The sequence below is a fragment of the Musca vetustissima genome, unplaced genomic scaffold (assembly GCF_032173495.1).
Source record: "Musca vetustissima isolate MV318-11 ecotype Yass unplaced genomic scaffold, APGP_CSIRO_Mvet_v1 utg43716, whole genome shotgun sequence".
Lineage (NCBI taxonomy): Eukaryota > Metazoa > Arthropoda > Insecta > Diptera > Muscidae > Musca > Musca vetustissima.
The window spans coordinates 38074-51130 of NW_026887116.1; the positions used below are offsets into that span (position 1 = coordinate 38074).

At 36.6% G+C, this 13057-nt stretch overlaps 1 protein-coding gene across 1 annotated transcript in view; it reads left to right on the top strand.

Moving 5' to 3' along the window:
* LOC133334689 (metabotropic glutamate receptor 4-like) overlaps window positions 1-11536 on the top strand; it is a gene marked incomplete at its 5' end in the record, with an annotated part of 36885 nt that extends 25349 nt beyond the window's left edge. The window contains 6 exons of the mRNA XM_061543019.1: window positions 2544-2678; window positions 6858-7020; window positions 7250-7463; window positions 8346-8497; window positions 10427-11052; window positions 11095-11536. Of these exons, the coding sequence (XP_061399003.1) occupies window positions 2544-2678; window positions 6858-7020; window positions 7250-7463; window positions 8346-8497; window positions 10427-11052; window positions 11095-11536 (1732 nt within the window). The remainder of the gene's footprint in view (window positions 1-2543; window positions 2679-6857; window positions 7021-7249; window positions 7464-8345; window positions 8498-10426; window positions 11053-11094) is intronic.
* Between the last annotated feature and the right edge of the window lie 1521 nt (window positions 11537-13057).

Below are 13057 nucleotides of genomic sequence, written 5' to 3' on the forward strand. Positions count from 1 at the left end.
TTACATAAAATCGGACGAAAATATATATGGGAGCTATATCTAAATCTGAACCGATTTTCACGAAATTTAACACACATCGTTCTAGACTACATAGAGTACACTATGCCAGATTTCGAGCAATTCGAAGGATATATTTTACCTAAAATCGGAAATAAATATATATGGGATCTATATCTAAATCTGAACCGACTTTCATGAAATTAAACACACATCGTTCTAGACTAAATTCTGTACGCTATGCCAAATCTTGTGCAAATTGAAAGATATATAGAGACTTTGGTGCACTATTTACCTAAAACCGGACGAAAATATATATGGGAGCTATATCTAAATCTGAACCAATTTTCCCGGAACTCACCACTCATCATTCTGGACTCAATTCAGTACGCTATGCCAAATTCCGTGCAATTCAAAGGATATATGGCGCACTATTTACCTAAAATCGGACGAAAATATATATGGGAGCTATAACTAAATATGAACCGATTTTTTTCTAAATTCAATAGGGTTCGTCCCTGGACCAAATAAGTGACTTATGCCAAATTTCATACAATTCGGGTCATAAATGCGACCTGAATGGACATGCATAAATCGACTCAGAAAGTGATTCTATGCATATTCTCAAAAGGAACCATGTGTCTATCTCGATTCCTTTTGCCTGTTGCAAACATATGCACAAAGACATAATACCCTGGACCACAGTGTGGTGAAGGGTATAAAAATCCACGCCTTTGTTAGCCCCTGAAAAAATAAAATATTTTTAAACCAGTGAGCGGAGCAGTATAGTCGGACGGGCCGACCATACGATACCCTACACAACTACCACGGAAATCTAACTTTATGCGGATGTTTATTCCGAGTCTGGGCAATATTTCGTGACATTTGCACCCTCTTGCCCGATTAGAGGTCAACAGCACTTCTCCCACACACTGAAATGTTTTGCGAATATTACTAATATTTAGTACAGCCCTTCTAATTACTTGTCCAGATTGCCTTCACCGCTGGTTGTATGGTGATGTTCGGCTTATAACTGTCGCCTATAGATCGATTCGAAAAATACAAAAATATTATGTTTACGGTCCACTTCATCCCAAAATTATTATCTGACCATCGCCGAAAATTACAGGCGCCGTCCTTGACCATAACTGGAATCCCAAGAATAATTTTAATGTGATCAATGCTATCGTTCCGTCTTCTACTGTGGTAATGGGTTACAAAATAATATCTGAATACAAAAGCACCTGTAAATATTTACGTGTAACTCCCACATCCGAGTACATACGACAATATAATTGTTATCAATTTAAAGGTCAACCACTCCTCAACTTCTCGGGTCTATGTCCCTTAGGGGCAAATATACACGCCAAAGAATACAAATTTTGTAATTTTTCACACAGAAATTGAAGGTCCATTTGACCCGCCTAATTGATCGATCTTTGTCAAAGCTGGTATGCTCATTCTTTGGCCTCATCCCTTGTCCATGTAAAAATTCGAGATGTTTGGGCCATAATTGCGACCTCTGGAGTGACCAGAAAAACCAACAAAAATTAAGTATTTGGTCCATTTCTTCCCCTAAATAATAATCGATCTTTACCAAAAACAAAAGGGGTCTTCATTGGCCAGAATCCATCCTACATGAAAAATTTCGTGAAAAATGCTCCATAACTATGGCCTGTATCGTGTTTACAAATTATAATGGACAGGTGGAAGGACACACATGTTTAGATCGACTCAGCTAGTCGAGATATGACGATCGGTATACATAAAGGTGGGTCTAGGACCAATATATCGCGGCGTTACAAACTATTGGGGCTGTACAAAGTTATAACACCCTGACAACATAGTTGTGTGGGGTATTAAAATCCACGCCTTATGTAGGCCCTTAGAATATTTTTTTTTTTAAATCCACGAACCTGTAAATATTTACGTGTAACTCTCACATCCGAGTACATACGAAAATATAATTGGTATCAATTAAAAGGCCAACCACTCCTCTTGGATATACTATCAACTTCTCCGGTCTATGTCCTTCAGGATTAAATATATATATATATATGTATATATATATTTATAAAACTGTTGGGGCTCCACAAAGCTATAATACCCTAACACCATAGTCGTGTAGGGTATAAAAAATCCATGCTTTATTTAAGTTCTTGAAAATTTATTTTTTACAAATCTCCTTTATCCGTTATGACCCATTGAAAAAATCCCTGTCCCACCTCTTCACTAGACATTCTATACCACCGAAACTGCCACTTTTGTCTAACCAGCAAAAATTTTTCACATAATTTCTAAAAAATATTTCGTATTAAATCCTAGCTATTAAAATGATATTAAATTTTCATTAGCACTTATAATGATATTTTCCTCTTCTTTCTCCCCATATTTTTCCTCTTTTCAAAATCTGCAACATTATGGCAACTGCAACTATTTTTACACACATTTGTTGCCTGGCTGACTATTCAACGATGCTACCGATGATGATGATGCTGCCGATACAATGGAATGAAATTACCATTACGAACTAACCACATCCGCAGACACAATGACACACCAATTGTCCGGGCATCCGGCAGGGAGTTAAGCTATATTCTCCTGGCAGGCATTCTGATGTGTTATGCGGTCACATTTGCCCTGGTACTGAAGCCGACAAATGTGGTGTGTGCCATACAAAGGTAAGTACATTTTTGGTGGAAATATTGTTTTTTTTTCGTTTCGTTATGTTTGTATGTGAGTGTGTATGTGGGATTTGTTTCGTTTTCCCTCCCAGTCACGTACCCAAGCAACCAACCAGCCAACCTTTACATTGATAATGTATACATGAATGCTGTTGATGCCATAGCTTTGCCTGCAGAATGTTTGGTTGGCTGGCTGGCTGATTCGATGGTTTGTTGCGTTGCATTTGATCTGTTTTGTAATTCGGTCTCTGATGTCTGTTAATGTAGTGGTGTGATTTTTACACTCAAATCGCTGAATATTTTTTGTTAATATTCAAATAGAATTATGCTTATTTTTGGGAGTTTGTTTTTGGTAATTTCGGTTGGGGATTTAAATATACATGGAGGAAATTGTTTTGGTGTGGAGGTGAATTGAAAATAAATTTTTAAACTTAAAGTGATGACAAACCATCAAAATATATTTTTTTAAAAATCCACGGCTGCATATAGGCATCAAAAATATATATATTTATATCCACGCCTAATGGTAGGCCCTGAAAATTAAATTAAAAAAATCCATGCCTAATGATAGGCCTTAAAATTTAATTTTTTAAAAAATCCACGACATTTAAATTCCGCTAGGAGATTTTAAAGCAAAAATCGGAAGGGAAAATATCTTTGACCCCAGCGTCGGAAAATTCAGCCTCCATGAAGCAACATCAGACAACGGCATGAGGTTGATTGACTTGGCGGCAGCAAGAAAAAAACATGGTAGATAGCAGCCCCAGATTCATGTATCTCGATATACACAAGGCCACTTGGATTTCTACCGATCGAACAACGAGAAATCAAATCGATCATGTTGTGATAGATGGAAGGCATTCATCCAGTGTTTTAGATGTCAGATCGATCGGGGCCAGTATCGATTCGGACCAATACCCTGTGGCAGTCAAGGTACGCACCCGTCCCGTAATGTAGCAGCAAAGGTGCGATCTAATATAACACGGAAATCTGACGTCGAAAAGCTGCAAACACAACAGATAGCAGAAGTCTACTCCGCTCAACTTTCGCAACTGCTTGACGAAAGCATCCCTTGTCCCGATAATAATATAGAAGCACAATGGCAGAGAATTGTCCACTCCCTACAAACTGCAGCAAAAACAACACTTGGGTACCATAAACCACCATCAAGAAATCTGTGGTACGATCAGGTGTGTCGTAATGCTACGGATATGAAAAACGCAGCGTATAAGGCAACCCTGCGGACAGTAGCAACACGTAATGCGATGGAGAACTATCGGGAGAAAAGGAGAGAGCAGAAACGTATTTTCAGAAAAAAGAAGAAAGAACAAGAAAAACGTGAACGTGAGCAAATCGAGATGTACAGGAGTCAGAATGATGTCTGAAAATTCTACCAACGGATAAAAGACCAAAACGAAGGCTTTAGTGCAGGCAAATCCTCTTCTAGATATGAAAAAGGAAACCTGGTGACAGATACATACAGCGTGCTGAGGATCTGGAAGGAGCATTTTGAAAAACTTCTGGTATCAAATAGTAGCGATCAAGAGGATACCCCAGAACCAATAAGTGATGACGGTAAGAGGTGTCGATGGGTTACAAGCCGAACTATTCAAGACTGGTGGTCAGATGCTGGTAAAGAGCTTGCACCTGCTGATTAGTAAAATTTGGCTAGAAGAATGCATACTCAATGATTGGAACCTCAGCATCCTGCAAAAGGAGGCAAGACGATATGGGCCAACTATGGAGGAATAAGTCTCCCACCCATCGCATATAAAGTGCTATCCAGTGTGATGTGTGAACGACTGAAGCCAATGGTCAATGACATTATTGGACCATACCAATGCGGCTTCAGACCTGGCAAATCCACCATTGACCAGATTTTCACTCTACGCCAAATCCTGGAAAAAAACCCACGAAAAACACATCGACACATTCCACCTATTCGTTGACTATAAAGCCGCATTCGACAGCCCTATCCGTTCAGAGGTGTATAAAGTCATGTCTGCGTTTGGTATTCCTGCAAAATTAATACGGCTATGTAGGATAACTTTAACTGGCACAAGGTCAGCAGTTAAAGTCGGAAAGGACCTCTCGGAGCCCTTTAATACTGAACGAGGATTCAGACAAGGTGATAGTTTGTCGTGTGACCTTTTTATCATCCTGCTGGAAAAGGTGACACGAGAGGTAAAAGTGAACAGCAATGGCACTCTGTACACACAACAACACATGTTACTCGCCTACGCCGATGACATCGACATAATGGATCGAACTTAGAGAGCAGTAGCAGCCACCTTTGAGCAAATTGAGAAGGAGTCTGCCATAGGCGGTCTAGCAGTAAACGGCGAGAAGACCAAGCTGATGGTATCAACGCGCAAAACGTCCAGTAGACTCGGACCAACTGTGGAACTTGAGAACTACAGCTTCGAGGTAGTCAAAGGGTTTTGTTTACCGCCATAAATAAAACGAATTACATCAGATTTGAAATTCGAAGAAGGATAATGATGGCCAACCGATGCTACTATGGTCTGAGCCAACAACTCAAAAGCAAAGCCACCTCCCGCCAGACCAAACTCACACTCTACAAGACGCTGATACTACCCGTGCTGTTATATGGATCCGAGGCATGGGTACCTTCGCAAGCAGATGTGGCAGCTCTTGGAGTGTTTGAGAAAAAAATTCTCCGAAAGATCTGGTCGATCTGCGTTGACGGTGAATATCGCCGGTACAACCATGAGTTGTACCAGCTATTCTCGGACATCGGCATTGTTAGACGTATTGAGCTGCAGCGAATACGTTAGCTAGGTCATGTTGTGAAAATGGATGAAGATGTCCCAGCCCAGAAGGTATATATAAAATAAAATGAACCAGCTGATGGTTCACGCTGAAGGGGAAGGCCGCGAATAAGATGGAAATATCAAGTGGAAGACAACATTGCCGAAAATTGGAGAAACTGCCCAAAATACCGAAGCACCTGGAAATCTTTTCTAAGCTCGGCTTATGGAACGAAAGTTCTGTCACAAGCCAGCTAAGTATGTAAGTAAGTTGTGGATATTTAAAAAATATGGCCCATCATTAGGCGTGGATTTAAAAAAAATATATTAAGGCCTATCTTTAGGCGTGGATTTTTTAAAAAAATATTTTAAGGCCTATCTTTAGGCGTGGATTTTTTAAAAAAATATTTTAAGGCCTATCTTTAGGCGCGGATTTTTAAAAAAAAGGTTTTAAGGCCTATCTTTAGGCGTGGATTTAAAAAAAAAATATTTTAAGGCCTATCTTTAGGCGTGGATTTTTTATAAATAAATATATATTTTATTTTATTTTATTTTATGTTTTTTTTAAATCCACGCCTAAAGATAGGCCTTAAAATATTTTAAAAAAAATATTTTAAGGCCTATCTTTAGGCGTGGATTTAAAAAAAAAATATTTTAAGGCCTATTTTAGGCGTGGATTTTTTAAATAAAATATTTTAGGGCCTATCTTTAGGCATGGATTTAACAAAAAAAAATATTTTAAGGCCTATCTTTAGGCGTGGATTTTTTAAAAAAATATTTTAAGGCCTATCTTTAGGCGTGGATTTTTTAAAAAAATATTTTAAGGCCTATCTTTAGGCATGGATTTAACAAAAAAAATATTTTAAGGCCTATCTTTAGGCGTGGATTTAAAAAAAATATTTTAAGGCCTATCATTAGGCGTGGATTTAAAAAAAATATTTTAAGGCCTATCTTTATGCGTGGATTTTTTAAAAAAATATTTTGAGGCCTATCTTAGGCGTGGATTTAAAAAAAATAGTTTAAGGCCTATCTTTAGTCGTGGATTTTTTTAAAAAATATTCTTCATGGATAATTAAATATCTTAGCCATATTAAGCTTATTTTACATCTCTTCCTGGTTTAAACTTTCCAATAAAAAAATTTGTTCATATTTCCATTCCTCTTCCTTTAAAACTGGTTTATGGCCATAAAATGCAACAAACCCCATAAATCCTGTAACTTCTTTACTTTTTTATTATCCAAATCTCTTCCATTTCCATTTTTTATTCAAATGAAAAAGTTGTTTTATTACCACATTTTAGAACTCCCTGCATGTGCCTGCACGGGTGTTAAATTTTATATAAACTTATTTTTAACAATTTCGAAATTTTTTTACTGCTATTTTTTATCTTCTCTTCACCATTTAGATTCTCTGTGGGTTTCTGCTTCACTGTGGTCTATGCTGCCCTGCTAACAAAAACGAATCGCATTGCCAGGATCTTTAAGGCTGGCAAGCAGTCGGCAAAACGTCCCTCGTTTATAAGTCCCAAATCGCAATTGGTGATATGTTCATTTTTTATATCCGTGCAGGTAAGATAATTTCGCAAAAAAAAAAAAAAAAGAAAGAGAGGGGAAGGGGAGAAAAATCCCTTTTTCCACTTAACACAAATAATGTATCTGTCATCTATATTGTGCATAAATAATTAATTTGTAATTTCAAAATCTTTTTTCTTTCATTCTTTTTTCCAAAAAACAACTTCATTGTGCCACCCACCCCTCATCATCCTCTTCCACGTGCTGCATTCTGCCATGACAACAGATATTGATAAATGGCGTCTGGATGCTAATAGCACCCTCACATGCCATGCATCATCATCCGACACGCGAGGATAACCTATTGGTATGCGATTCGTATATCGATGCTTCGTATGTCATCGCCTTCTTCTATCCGATTGTATTGATTGTGGTGTGTACGGTCTATGCGGTGCTGACACGCAAAATACCGGAAGCTTTTAATGAATCGAAACATATCGGTAAGTGAATGGAGTTCAATGGTTATAAAGGGAAGGTGGAGTTAAGCAGGAGGTGAAATGAAATTGTGTTAAGAGCTGGCATTTGTCAGTGATGATAATGAAGGGAAATTAAGTTATCAAGTGGTTCGGGGTTGAGGGTGCTCGAAAAGGGATGAGGATTTGAGGAGACAATCGACAAACTTACAAGGATCTATAAGAACGTGGATTAAAAACAGAAGGGCTATCATTAACCTGTGGATTATTAAAAATTAAATTTCAAGGCCTATCAACAAGCGGAGAATTTCTAAGGCGTGAAGTTTTTAAAATTAAATTTCAAAGTCAAGTAGTCAAAGTAGGCGCAGTTTTAAAAAAAAAAAATAATTATGAAGGCCTACTTTTAGGCGTAGATTCTTAAAAATTAATTTTCAAAGCCTACTATTAGGCGTGGAATTTTAAAAGCCAAATTTCATGGCCTACTATTAGGCGTGGAATTTTAAAAGCCAAATTTCATGGCCTACTATTAGGCGTGGATTTTTAAAAGCCAAATTTCATGGCCTACTATTAGGCGTGGATTTTTAAAAGCCAAATTTCATGGCCTACTATTAGGCGTGGATTTTTAAAAGCCAAATTTCATGGCCTACTATTAGGCGTGGATTTTTAAAAGCCAAATTTCATGGCCTACTATTAGGCGTGGATTTGTTAAAATTAATGTAAAAATTATCTATAATGACAAAACTCTCTTCAACACAAATTCTTTTACAGCTTATGCTCCACAGCTGCTTCACCTTTCGCCTGCTAACGATCCTTATCAACGTCTTTTCCTTTTATTTGTTCAATAAATTTGTTACAATTCATTACATTTTTATTTATTTATTTTTCTTCTCTTCCCTCTATTCCCTACAGGTTTCACCATGTACACCACCTGTGTCATTTGGCTGGCCTTTGTCCCGCTCTACTTTGGTACAGCCAATCATGTACCACTGAGGATAACATCGATGTCGGTAACGATTAGTTTATCGGCCAGTGTAACAATAGCATGTTTATTTTCACCAAAGGTAAGTTTGCTCATATGGCAGGCCTTTACTCCCACGGGGTGTAAGACGGTGACATGGGATGGGATGATAATAAGAAATCAGGAATTTATGAGGATAATTAGGTTGTATTTGGGAGACAATAAATTTGTGTGCGTGCTCATAGAGCAGATGGTGCCGAAAGGAGGATTTATAGATATGGGCAAGGAAAGGTGGGGCTGGGGAATAAATGCGAGTAATATTAGATTAATGTCCTAAGGGATATTGTATAATAGTTTAATAAAATAACAATTTGGGGGTAATAATTTAGTATACAAGAAAATATATTGTAGAAATTGAAGGTCTTCAGAGGGACGGGTTACAATGTTAAACATAGGAGGGCTTTATAGACATATATATTAATTTCAGGGACTAACAGTAGGTGAGTAATTTAAAAAAAATATATTAGGTACTAAGAAGGGACGTGGATTTTTTAAAAAATAATTTTCTTAATTTTTCAGATTGAGAAAAATCGGTCCAGATATAGATATAGCTCCTATGTATATTTTCTTCAGATTTAAAATCCCCATATATCTTTCGATTTGCACGAAATTTTGCATAGCGTACTGAATTAAGAGTAGAATGATGTGTATAAAGTTTCGTGAAAATCGGTTCAGATTTAGATATAGCTCCCATATATATTATGGTCCGATTTAAGGCAAATAGTGCACCAAAGTCCCCATATATCTTTCGATTTGCACGAAATTTGGCACAGCGCACTGAATTAAGCCTAGAATGATGTATGCTAAGTTTCGTGAAAATCGGTTCAGATTTAGATATAGCTCCCATTTATATTTTCATCCGATTTAATTTTGCACAGCATACTGCATTAGGTCTAGAATAATGTGTGCTAAGTTTCATGAAAATCGGCTCAGATTTTGATATAGCTCCCATATATATTTTGGTCCGATTTAAGGTAAAATGTGCGCCAAACTCCCTTTATATCTTCCGATTTGCACGAAATTTGGCACAGTGTACTGACATAAGCCTGGAATTATTTGTGCTAAGTTTCGTGAAAATCGGTTCAGATTTAGATATAGCTCCCATATATAGATTCGTCCGATTTAAGGTAAATGGTGCACCAAAGTCCCTATGTATCTTTCGATTTGCACGAAATTTGGCATAACGTACTGAATTAAGCCTAGAGTGATGTGTGCTAAGTTTCTTGAAAATTGGATCAGATTTAGATATAGCTCTCATATATATGTTCGTCCGATTTAAGGTAAATGGTGCACCAAAGTACCTATATATGTTTCGATTTGCACAAAATTTGGCACAGCATAATGAATAAGTTCTAGAATGATGTGTGCTAAGTTTCCTGAAAATCGGTTCAGATTTAAATATAGCTCCCATATAGAGTTTCGTCCGATTTTATTTAAATGATGCACCAAAGTCCCTAAAAATCTTTCGATTTGCACGAAATTTGGCACAGCGTACTGAATTAAGTCTAGAACAGTGTGTGTTAAGTTTCGTAAAAATCGGTTCAGATTTAGATATAGCCCCCATATAGAGTCTAGAATAAGGTGTGTAAAGTTTCGAGAATATTGGTTCGGATTTAGATATAGGTTCCACATATGTATTTTCGTCCGATTTTAAGTAAATTGTGCACCAAACTCCTAACGTTTGTCTGATTGACTCGAAATTTTGCACAACGTAAATTCGTCCCAGTGTACCCAAACGATTCTAAATCTGCCCGATTGAAATTAAATTTAGCATAGGTTGCAGGAGGGTGTATGTTCCTTCGAGGGATCGTTGTCATACAATTGTAAGGATACATATGTACAACATACCCAAAGTGGTGAAGGGTATCATATAGTCGGCCCAGGCCGACTTTACTTCTTTTCTTACTGGTTTTTCTTGTTTATCTTCTAATTTCTAATGGTCCCCTTTCTCTCCTCCCCCCTCTCTTTCCAGCTTTATATAATCCTCATACGCCCTGAGCGTAATGTACGTCAAAGTATGATGCCCCCGCGCTCCCATATGCATCGCACGGCCAATACTGGGCCCTCTTCAATGATGGCAGCTGCGGTGGTCACGGCCGCAACTTGTGCCCAAGAGGAGAAAATTCAAAAACATATCACACCCACCAATACGGAACACAGTAGTGTTAGTCAAAAGAAGAAACTGTGTGAAATGGCCACACAGACCATTACAATATCATCGAGTATATTCACCAATTTGGATAGTGGTAGCTATCAGCAAATACCCTACGCCGATCAATATGTGCCAAATAATAATCACAACGATAAGCAGCAGCAAGAAATGGGGGCGCATCAAGAAAATAATTCAATGGCCACTGGGGTTAATGAGGCCCAGGTGGTGGCCAACAATAATAAAATCAATCAGCAGCAACATTCGTTGAATAACTGCACGGCAAATGCCATAGCGAATAGTTTAAATGGAGTGGTGGTGAGTACGGGTGCACAGCCACCGGCATATAATCATGTGGCCCCACAACCACCTCCACCCACACTCCCAGTGACGACAACATCGACCAAATGCAACGAATCTACAACAACAACGCATAATGCCAAGACCGTGCTGACAACAAGTTTATAGCCATTATCCGGCAATTATTACAGCAGCAGCAGCGACTCACCCCCAACACCGGGAGCAACATTAGCCGCAGCAGCGGCAATTCTCAGCAACACGGCGAGAAATCTAGAGCAACATGTTGCTGAGCCCACGCAACCTGTTTGCAACTCAAAGTCTTCAGATAATTTACGTAAACCAACGGCGGCGATGGCGGAGAATGGAAATGCAGCAACAGCAACAACGACGGCAGGAGACAGCAGTAGTGTAAGGACGACAACAGCAAATCCTGCATCCATGACCGCAGTTACCAATAGTGTGAGTAAGACAGCTTGTGCCACTGGCGGAGGCAGTGGTGGCAGCCTATCGTCATGCTCACGTAATGGCTCGACCAAAGGTTCACAATCCAGTAACAATAATGTAAGTCCACTTAATCCTCCACTAAGTCGTGAAAGTAGTACGGGTAAAAAACGCTGTGCCATACCTGTATAGGAGAGGTGGAATGAAGAAAAATAACAACAGCAACAAAAATAAAAGTGAAACTAACAACAAAAAACATAGGAATTTAGTAAAGAGAATACCACAAGGACTTAGGCTAGGATAATAAACAAACAAAACAAAAGAGAGGAAAAAAATACAGACACACAGGGGAATAAAATCGGACACACATACATACATATACAGACATGAAAGCAAACAAATACGTTCAACCTAATACAGAGATACGTAGAGCGCTATAAATAAAACCTAATCTGTAGGCCAAAAGAAATTGGTGAACAAAAAAAAATCCTCCAAAAATATGGGAGAACCGGAAAGGAGAATATTTTTTGGTTTTTTTTCCAAAAATAATAATTTTCTTTAAAAATTTTAGATTTTTCATAAAAAATATTTAATAATTTTAATAATTAATTTATTTTTATGTTTCCAAAAAAATAATATTCTATAAACACAGTTTTCTATTAAAAATTATTTTAAATAATTTTTTTTTAATACAAAAAAATAAAAATATTCAAAGAAATATTTTATTTTTATAAGAAAAAATAAATAAAAAATAAAAAATTATTTAATAATTTTATTTATTTAAAAATTATTATTACTTAAATACATATTTAAATATTCTTTTTGTATAAAAAATAATATGTTATAAAATGTGTGTTTTTTTAATAAATTGGTTTTTAAAAACGAATTTATTTCCCAAATGCTTTTTTTTTTAATATTTTTTTTTTTTTTTTGTTATTTTCTTTAAAAAAATTTTGTTTATTTTGTTGTTATTTTCCGTATAAAAATTTTGTTTATTTTTTTTACCCAATTAAATGCCTCCGGCTCTCCGGCTCCTTTAAAGAAATAAAAAAACAATAACAATTGTACATAGAAATCAAAAAAACCAATGTGACTGCTTTAAAAAATGGATTTATAAAAAATTATGTTATGCTAAGTCATAAATATTCGACTAAAAATTTGTATAATATATAATAATTCTTATAAATATTTCTAGTGTTGTTTATATGAATCTATATGTTTTCCACCCAAAAAATTTAGTTAGACTGTATAACAAAAAAAAAAAACATAAATAAATTTAAATATTTTTAGTTTACAAAATTGTTGAACTATGGAATAATGCTTCCACATATTAAAAAAAATATTATTATTTTTTTTTTTAATTTTTATAACATATTTTTTAATTTTTAAATTTTGTTAATTATACCCTACACAACTATGTGGTCAAGGCATTTTAGCTTTGTGCAGCCCCAAGAGTTTGTAATGCCGTAAAATATCCTTTAAGTATATCGATCGTCATATCTCGTCTAGCTGAGTCGATCTAGACATGTGTGTCCGTCCGTCCGTCCATCCATCCATTATAATTTGTAAACACGATACAGACCACAGTTATGGACCAATCTTCACGAAATTTTGCATGTAGTATAGGTTCTGGCCAATGAAGACCCCTATTGTTTTTGGTAATAATCGGTTAATGTTAAGGGTATGAAATGGATCAAATACTTCATTTTTATC